Source organism: Cucurbita moschata, unplaced genomic scaffold (assembly GCF_002738365.1).
Source record: "Cucurbita moschata cultivar Rifu unplaced genomic scaffold, Cmos_1.0 Cmo_Scf00027, whole genome shotgun sequence".
Lineage (NCBI taxonomy): Eukaryota > Viridiplantae > Streptophyta > Magnoliopsida > Cucurbitales > Cucurbitaceae > Cucurbita > Cucurbita moschata.
In genome coordinates, this window is record NW_019268543.1 from 245,876 (window position 1) to 254,986 (window position 9,111).

Genomic DNA, 9,111 nt, shown 5'->3' on the forward strand with positions numbered 1-9,111 from the left:
TTCTTAACATATTAAAGATTCCATTGAAAATAAATTTAATTTTTTTAAAACTTATTAGATAGTTTTTTAATTGGACACAAACTTTAAAATTAAAAATATATTAGTGATTTTTTTTAATGATTTTTTGTATAAAATAAACAAAAGTATGTTTGTTATAAAAAAAAAAATATATATATATATATATATATATATATATATATATATTTTAAAGTTTATATTTTGTTTCTTAGATCAACAATTAAAAAAGGTACTAAATTCTTCATATTCAGCTACCAACATCATGGTTGACAAAATAAGATCTAAGAGTATCAAACGAGTAAGTTGAGAGGGCGATCAAATGGGCTAATGGGGTATCCATAAGAACACTACTGTCATACATTCAAGATTAAAAATTGTTAGACGACATTCAAGATTAAAAATTGTTAGACGAACACGCCTCTCCACAATGGTATGATACTGTCCACTTTGAGCATAAGCTCTCATGCCTTAGCTTTGGGCTTTCCCAAAAGGCCTCGTACTAATGATTAGTATGTATCCCTTGTTTATAAACCCATGATCATTCCCTAAATTAGTCGAGGTAAGACTTTCATCCAACGAAGAACGAGAACAAAATGGAGCGCATCGTCACCAAAGTCTTTTCACCATTAGCTTTCTAAGAAATATATTGAAAGGTCATCGAAAAGAAGAACAAAACTCAAAACATTCAAATCTAGCAGGTATATGGTTCCAGAATTCAATGAAGGCGAAGAATTAGAACAACGCTACATATCTTGAATCTTCCTACTCTTCCTTTTTCCTCGAGTCTTTGAGTTGTCCTCTCTTTCTGATGCCAAGACAAAACTTCAGGCGCCAAGCATCAACAACAGACTCTGGCAACAAGTACACCAAACCCCATATAAGTTGATGGGGCCAATACGGTGTGCAGCGAGGCTCATACCCAATCCACCGGAGAGCTGCAGCTGCATATCCATTCGTCGAAGGAACGAAGAAGGATGATCGTCGAATAGACGCCATTTTCGTAGCAACATACAGCGGGACCTACCTCGACCAAGTTTATTAAACGAGTGAGTCAACAGATTCCCCATGTTTTACTTTGGCTTTCAAAGCTGCTCTAAAAATAAACGGAACTTAAAAGACAGACCATCTAACAACTGCAGTATAAAACCATCATGTTTTCAGGTATCATGAACTTGATGACCAAATTAAGGGGCAAACAATGACTTAGATGCTATGTTCGAAGCAGCTCAATCACAAGAACTTCATATTTCATTTTATAGTTAAAGCATGATTTGTTTAGAGCAATTCTATATTCGGTGACTTAGATGCATATGTGACCATGTTGCAGGAGAATGTCGGGACCATCAAATGGCCCCGAATCCGGATTCCAGATCCTCATCCGAGTCCTGAACATGAAATCATGTGAACTCACACTAGAGCTCATTGGAACAAAACCTTTTCTTCTTTTAAACAGTTGAGTTGAAGTTGATTATTTCAATATCCATAGATCTCAATCTGAACCAGAGAGTAACAACGAGATATTACCTGACATTGCACATCAATTCCACTCTTCTTGTACTCCACATACAGGCACCTCGAGAATTGGTCAATGTACCTGGAATTATTTCAACATTCGTCATTTTTCCAGCAAGAAACATCAAATCTAAACGAAATATGCATAAACTATGAACAAGCAATAACAGAATTTCAGGAATATGAACAAATAAAGAAATGGATCTTACGCTTTGGTGGCGGCATAGACAGCATATAAGGGATCTGAAGGAATGACAATGGCAGCACCAGAACCAATATTAACGATGGCGCCTCTCTTCCTCTTCAACATTCCAGGCAAAACAGCTTGAGTCACCTTGGTAGTGCCTTCCACATTGACCTTGATTAAGTTATTGAGAAGCTCCTCATCCACTTCGTGGAAAAACCTTCCGTACGGATACGAAACCCCAACGTTGTTAATCAAAACCCCAACATCCAACCCTTCAATCGCTTCGCTGATTCTCTTCATCCCTTCTGAAAGATCGCCGGAGAAATCGACGACAACGTTCTTTATTTGGATGCTGCCGTATATAGCGACGATTGAATCGGAAACGTCCTTGAGTTTCTCAGGGTTCCGACCCACCAAAATCAGATTGAGCCCCTTGCGAGCCAGCTGAAAGGCGAAACCCTTACCGATTCCATCAGTGGGTCCTGTGACGAGCGCCCAAGATCCGTATTTCTTGAGATTCTTTGGGGGTCTGAGGAAATTGACATAGACCCATTTGAGAACGATTACTAAGAATTTCAAAGCCGAGAGAGATCCGAACGCGAATAGCAAGCAAACCCAGAGGGGCTGGGATTTAAGCTGCTCAACACAACTGAGCTCCATCTTGGTATTGGAAGATTGTGGGTCTTGAAGTCTGGGTTTTAAAGGGGCCAAAAGCACACTCGTCAACGTAGAAAACAAGAAGATGAAGTAAAGGATGGAGGCGGTTTCATTTATGAAAACGGATGATGGATCGCTGAAGTAGATGAGCAAACCACCTCATTTAAAATCTCAATAAACTATGAATTTGTTTTTTCATTTAGAGAATTTGTTGGGTACGCATTGATGCTATAAATCAAACGAGCCAGCTACGCGGGACTTCTTCACTCTTCGTGAAACTTGTTTCTTCACGAACTTGTTTGCATCGACCTTAGTCAATCGACTATTTCATTTCTGATCTTTCTTCTTTTTTAAACCTATTTATTTTTTCACTAAAAGAAAGTGTTTCAAGTCTTTTCTTAACCAGGTGATCTGAGTTTGGAGAACTCGCCGTGCATGATTGGAAAAAACATTATGTTCTTACTCTCCCTTCTTTCACTCGGTCTTATTGCTTTGCTCTAACTAACAAAGGGAAGAGAGCAACTATTATGATCAATTCATTGTCTTACTTAGCTTATAGGCTTGAAGAGATCACATTTTTTTTTTTATCTAGGTGCGAGCTCTATGGTTGACATCAATAGGACCCCCACTCACTTCTTTGTCTTATTAGCGCAAGGGTTCGTCAACGATGAAAGCCGTTGAACTTCATACTCGACTATGCAATAAGAAATTCGCATAGGAGTGAAAAGATCAATATAGATAGACAAAAAGTCAATGTTGTTCCCCTCGGAGTCAAAGCAAAGGCCTAACCTTCTTTCATGGAAGAAAATCATTGAGTTTGCAGTGCGGCGCTCCTATTCACTTGCTTATTAAATAGGTCCTTTTTTTAATAGAGCGATAAAGTCACATTCATTAGACGCATTAAAAAATAGTCGTAAGACATCGTACGAGCTCGTATGAGACGAGAGTATACAACTTAAACACGTGAGTCTTTTTTCTCTTGGATTAGAACGAAAATTAAAAATGACCAATTAAACACTATTCGATAGACTTACGGATTCTCTTATTTCAAGCTGGTTATGTGTTAGACTTTTATTATTATTTACAGATAGAGGGAATCATTTAATTTTAATAATAATTGCACTTGCCATGTAATAATGTAACTACTTTAATAGATATAGTTGATTTAAACGGTTATATACGCCCATTGTAGCTAGAAATTGGAATAATTTGTTATTATATTTATTTATATTTTAAAAGCAGCGTGACAATAATTTAAACCATATAAAATTCAATTTATGAGATATGGGCATATTAAATTATTTTCGGCACAACCATCACACTTGGTAGCCAACTAATTAGCCGAGCAGATCACCATCCAACTAATTAGCCGAGCAGATCACCATCCAACTAATTAGCCGAGCAGATCACCATCCAACTAATTAGCCGAGCAGATCACCATCCAACTAATTAGCCGAGCAGATCACCATCCTGAGCTGCCACCCATACTCTCCAATTACAAGCAACTGCCAACTAATTGGGCCAACCTGCCTCTCTTAATTGTCTTCTTATTAGTTCTTTTTTGGTTTGTGGTGGAGAATTCATGCGAGTTTTTAAAAGTCCCAAATGAATAATACTTGTCTACCCATTGATGGAATGAATTTGTCACAGATGCTTATCCAAGCAAATATCTGTTAATCAATAAATTCATCAACATCATTTTTGATCTTCACCATTCTCCAAATTCATTGACTGGTAGCGCCAAAGAATTCCTCCAACCAAATTATTCAATGCATGAGAAGCCATCGGCACGACGATGCTGGAGGATTCGATAGTCGCATAACCATATGCAAGTCCAACAAAACTTGCCCTGCCAAATAAAATGGATGCAACGAAAAGTAAGCAGTTTTCAACCATCGGCATATTGTAAGAGCAAAGCCATATGATTTGATTCATGATCGATTGCTGAACATAGAGTTCGTACATTATGATTTGAAGTTCAGATAGAGATATGAATACCATATTGTAAATGAATACTTCCGGCCACCCCCCAAGTGTAGAATGCCAAAAATGGCGGCTGTCAACATGACACTTGCCCAGTTGAATCCCAAGAGCGGTATCAATGCGCCACGGAAAAGCAATTCCTAAGGTTCAGAGAGGCGTATACTGTAACTTGAAAATAGATTTAGAAGAAAATGAGAGAGTGTTGATATACTTGACTCACCTCACTAATGCCGGGCAAAAAGGCAACTAGCGCATAATCTATAGGTTGAAGAGAAGTGAGCACCTGCACTGGGAGTTATGGAGTATTTGCAAATGATTTATAAGTTGGCAGCAAAAACATTTTTCAGCTCTTGCTGCCTCTAGATTTACAGATTAAAACTAAACAACCAGCTACCTGTCGATTCGCTGCTTCACTAGACTCCGCGAAGTCCGGCCATATTTTCAACAGTAAAAATCGGGATGAAGATATTAGAACAACCAGTCCTGTAATCAACTGAAGTTGCCTCATCTCAAAACTAACTGCCAGAATGGAGTAAATAAGTTAAATATTGTAATCCATATCAATATTGTTATTTTTCTGGATTTCATAGTCACTCAGTACATAACTACGAAATCCAAGAGAATGGCAAAGAAGATTGTGGTTCCAATTCTAACCATTCTTTCAAAGCATTCAAAATAATTTGTATTGAATAGAAATGAAACCGAGAATCAATGAGGGTAGATGTTGTCCTCTTTGGGCTTTCCCTTTTAAAACATGTCTACTAGGGAGAGGTTTCCACACCCTTATAAGAAATGTGTCGTTCCCTTCTCCAACCGATGTGGGATCTCACAATCCACCCCCATTGAGGGTGCAACGTCCTCGCTGGCACATGCCCGGTGTCGGGCTCTGATACCATTTATAACAGCTCAAGCCCACCGCTAGAAAATATTGTCCTCTTTAGACCTTCCCTTCAAGGGCGGTGTGCCAGCAGGGACAATGAGCCCCCAAGGAGGGTAAATTGTAAGATCCCATATCGGTTAGAGAGGGAAACGAAGCATTCCTTATAAGAGTGTGAAAACCTCTTCCTAGCATACGTGTTATAAAACCTTGAGAGGCAGCCCAAAAGGAAAAGCCTAAAGAGGACCAGGACTATTACAAACACTCTCTCTTCAAGATGAATAGTAAATTAGCAAGACGGGATAAATGAACTTGGAAGTCCTACATGATACTTCTGAGGTGCAGTCAATCACTGGCAATCCCTCTATCGATGCAACATGAGATACCTAAAACATTAAAACAGATCTTAAATCGCCATTGATAGTCTTTCCAATACGTCAAGACACTAATTATATCCATCATAAAGGCCAGTAACCAGTCATAAAACAAATCTACAGCTATAGCATAAGGAACATGTCTTAACTTTTAAACTCATGCTCCACTTTCCCTACGTGATTAGAATGACTATCCGAAATCAAGAAATGAACACCAATGAAAGCTTATGTTTGGCTTGGTATGCGTCACCTGTCGAATTATCACTCCCAAAGCAGCAATCAAACCAGAAGTAATTATACAAGCCTGAACCACAGAACTCCTTGAGGAGATATTAATCAAGCGGTTCTTAGATGAACTATCGGAAGAGTTCATCTTCATATCTTGAGCATTATCATCAACAGAAGAGGACGGTATAGAAACTTCCTCTCCCGTTCTTTCAAGCTTCCTCGCGGGTTTCCGCTTTGCATAAACCTGCTTTACATTTGACCTCTACACCCAAAAAAAGGGCTGCTATCTTAAAGGGCGAAAAAACATATAATCAGAGAAAACGAACATTGCAAATCTTACACTCCATAATCCTGTGGGAAGAACCCTCTGTACATCAATGAGCCCAGTAACCTTCCTACCTAACGAAACACAACCGTTTTTAAACAATTTAAAGAAGAATATAATCCTTACAAATGAATCAAGCATGGCGCTAATCGCCATTGATTCAAGAATTTGGAAATACGTTGATTGAATTATTAGCTGATTCAATTTTAGGGTTGGCGTTTTTATTGAAGAACAAGAGCGATTTAACAAGTGAAAAAGTGACTGAAGCCGAGTTAGCAGACTTACCGATGAAGGTAGAATTCCGCCATGTGAGTGGATTGAAGGTGGAAGCAGCGTTCGTTGATTTGCAACGACAGTTAATAGTGAGCAAATTCATCGCGGAATTACGTTTCCAATTCCAGTTGAGGTTGAACTGAACTGGGTTTAGCAACAAAATTGAAGTAGAGGATAAACTGAGGCCGAAAGAACGGGAGGAATTTTGGGTGGGGCGTTGAAATGGCGCCTATTAAGAGCGTGCCATTTTTTATAAGGTAAGGGGTTTCTTCGGTAAACTAAAAACATAAATTTAAAAAGAAAAATTCAACAAAAACACAAGTGTACGGTGGTGATTCACATGATTTAATTTAAGACGAAAACATAATTACAGAAAACGATGGATTTTTATTATCTTTTGAAAAAGAGGAAGCAAAGTTGAAGTAAATTTGGAAAAAGGGAATCCTTCTTCCCGCTCTCAGACGGCGCTGCCTCTTCCCTATCGGTAATCGCCGGAGGATTAAAACGCTCTTTATTTATACTTTGCAATGCCCTTTCCCCAATCACAAAAGTCGATACCAAAAGCGCTTTGATCAAAGTAAGCCTCGAAGAGCTTTCTTCTTCTTCTTCTTCTTCTTCTTCTTCTTCTTCTTCTAGTAAAAGCTGAAGAACCAATTCTTCATAGGTTGCTTTCTGGTGATACTTACTTCGTGGGGGATTCAAAGAAGCCCCGGCCACCAAATTTCTCTTCTGGGTTTCCTTTTCTGAGCTCAATTTTGTGGGTATTGTTTTTGGGGTTTTCGGATTATGTATTATCGGGTAGCGAGGTCTTCTTGTAAGGATTCTCTGAAGGTCTTGGAAGAAGATGTAGAACGCGCCAATGCTCTGTTAGTATCCATTTCCCCTTCACTGTTTATCTTCTCTGTTCATAGGAAGTTTGATGTGTTTACTGGTTTCTGTGATGCATTTAGGCCTATGGATATGATTGATTTTGATGGATATTTTTCCCAATTCTGGTTTCTGGGCTTGCAGGGCTGCTGCAATTCCAAGAGCCAAACATGGTTCCTATCTCCAAATGAAGCTGGTTTACAATCAATTGGCTCCTCTCCTTCTGTTTTTGATGCAATGGGTGGATTGTTCATGCACTTGTATACTTCCCAGATACTTAAATTTCTTCCACATACTTGTTTACAAGGCTGGTCTCTCTTTTCTTCACTTGTTTTATGTTCGCTGATTTCTTGGAGATGTGAGTTTGTTCTGTCGCATGAACTGTGTCGTTTTCTTTGCTCAGGTTTACACAGATGGAAGGCCTAACATATCAGCTCATGGAAGAAAGGCAACTGTGAAGGAATTTTACGGTACATTTTTCCCTACCAATTGTCTGCCCTGGTTTATCAAAATAGTTCTCTAATGCCTTATGCAAAAACCATTACCATTAGTGCAGTTAAAACGCTTTACATATATCCATGATTATAGAAGGAAGAACATGAGTCAGTGCTATAACACAACTAAAAACAAGAGGGAGATAATTTATACTATGGTTGTTTGCAGGGGGTTTCATTGAAACTTTGTTCTGAAAAAAGTTCCAACCCATCCCTATGCCTCTTGTTTGAAATCATTAGGCCTCTCCTATTGCGGTATTTGTTAGCGTAGAGATATAACTAAGTTTACCGTAACAAATCAACTTGGTAGAACATGTGAGATCAACATCGGTAAGAGAGGGAAACAAAGCATTCCTGGGTGTGAAAACGAACATATCTACTAGTGGTGGGGTTGAGCTGTTACAAATGGTATCAGAGCCAGACATCGGGTGGTGTGCCCCCAAGAGAAGTGGATTGTGAGATCCCACATCGGTTGGAGAGGAGAACGAAGCATTCCTTATAAGGGTGTGGAAACCTCTCCCTAATAGACGAGTTTTAAAATCGTGAGACTGATGGTAATACGTAACGGGCCAAAGTGGACAATATGACTTGGGCAACGGTCATTTACTCTCCCATTAGTCTTGATTAAAAGGAACGATACTGCATTATTTGAGGTTATGAGCTTGTTTTGTTTGCAACAAACGTCCTACTTCAGCTATCATATTGCCATCCCTTCAACGCCTCCAAGCGAGCGCGGAGGAGTTGGATAATGCTAAAGCGAAGCACGTCAAGTCGGATAACTCGAGTGAGAGAAGAGTTGAAGGAGATGGAAAACAGTCCAATGGTGATTTAGAGAGAGAAGATGAGTGTGGGATTTGCCTAGAACAACCTTCCACAAAGATGGTGCTGCCAAACTGCTGCCATTCAATGTGCATCAAATGTTACCACAATTGGTAACAAACACCAACCATCCTAACATCATCATCAAATGTTACCACAGTCTATTGCTTCAAGGTCTTTGCTTGCCAATGATTTTGCAGGAACACGAGATCGGAGTCGTGCCCGTTTTGCCGGGGAAGCTTGAAGAGGATCAAATCAGAGGACTTGTGGGTGCTAACTGGAAATGAAGATGTAGTCGATGCTGAAAAGGTTTCAAAGGAAGATGTATCACGCTTTTATCTCTACATAACCACCCTCCCCAAGGAATATCCAGATGCCCTTTTCTTGGTTTATTATGAATTCTTGATCTGAACAAAACTACACCAATTTCTTAACCCATTGACTTCAAAGCCGACCGTCAAATGTAAACACACAAATCAAATGTTTCAATCTTTTTT

The 9,111-nt window shown here is 39.1% G+C and overlaps 3 protein-coding genes across 8 annotated transcripts; 1 reads left to right on the forward strand and 2 right to left on the reverse strand.

Moving 5' to 3' along the window:
* Positions 1–626: 626 nt before the first annotated feature.
* On the reverse strand, positions 627–2,563 carry LOC111462658 (very-long-chain 3-oxoacyl-CoA reductase 1-like). The gene is made up of 3 exons (XM_023106332.1): positions 1,740–2,563; positions 1,543–1,612; positions 627–1,038 (listed from the first exon to the last, which is right to left on the reverse strand). The coding sequence occupies exons 1-3, from the start codon at positions 2,375–2,377 to the stop codon at positions 781–783; spliced, it is 966 nt and encodes a 321-aa protein (XP_022962100.1). The 5' UTR covers positions 2,378–2,563; the 3' UTR covers positions 627–780.
* A 1,406-nt stretch (positions 2,564–3,969) lies between these two features.
* LOC111462659 lies at positions 3,970–6,663 on the reverse strand. 4 transcript variants are annotated; one of them, XM_023106335.1, is made up of 8 exons: positions 6,447–6,663; positions 6,177–6,231; positions 5,859–6,098; positions 5,560–5,620; positions 4,752–4,876; positions 4,578–4,640; positions 4,373–4,497; positions 3,970–4,223 (listed from the first exon to the last, which is right to left on the reverse strand). In XM_023106335.1, exons 1-8 carry the CDS (start codon positions 6,467–6,469, stop codon positions 4,070–4,072), a joined length of 846 nt encoding a protein of 281 aa, XP_022962103.1. In that variant the 5' UTR covers positions 6,470–6,663; the 3' UTR covers positions 3,970–4,069. The 4 variants fall into 4 exon arrangements, with proteins under 4 accessions (XP_022962103.1, XP_022962104.1, XP_022962101.1 ...); XM_023106336.1 differs by having other exon boundaries at positions 5,859–6,082; positions 6,173–6,231; positions 6,447–6,651; XM_023106333.1 differs by having other exon boundaries at positions 6,177–6,235; positions 6,447–6,651.
* Positions 6,664–6,840: 177 nt separating this feature from the next.
* LOC111462660 (E3 ubiquitin-protein ligase CHFR-like) lies at positions 6,841–9,111 on the forward strand. 3 transcript variants are annotated; one of them, XM_023106340.1, is made up of 6 exons: positions 6,841–7,300; positions 7,446–7,608; positions 7,705–7,771; positions 8,490–8,727; positions 8,815–8,903; positions 8,937–9,111. In XM_023106340.1, the coding sequence occupies exons 1-6, from the start codon at positions 7,221–7,223 to the stop codon at positions 9,023–9,025; spliced, it is 726 nt and encodes a 241-aa protein (XP_022962108.1). In that variant the 5' UTR covers positions 6,841–7,220; the 3' UTR covers positions 9,026–9,111. The 3 variants fall into 3 exon arrangements, with proteins under 3 accessions (XP_022962108.1, XP_022962107.1, XP_022962105.1); XM_023106339.1 differs by having other exon boundaries at positions 6,842–7,011; positions 7,099–7,300; positions 8,815–9,111; XM_023106337.1 differs by having other exon boundaries at positions 6,842–7,300; positions 8,815–9,111.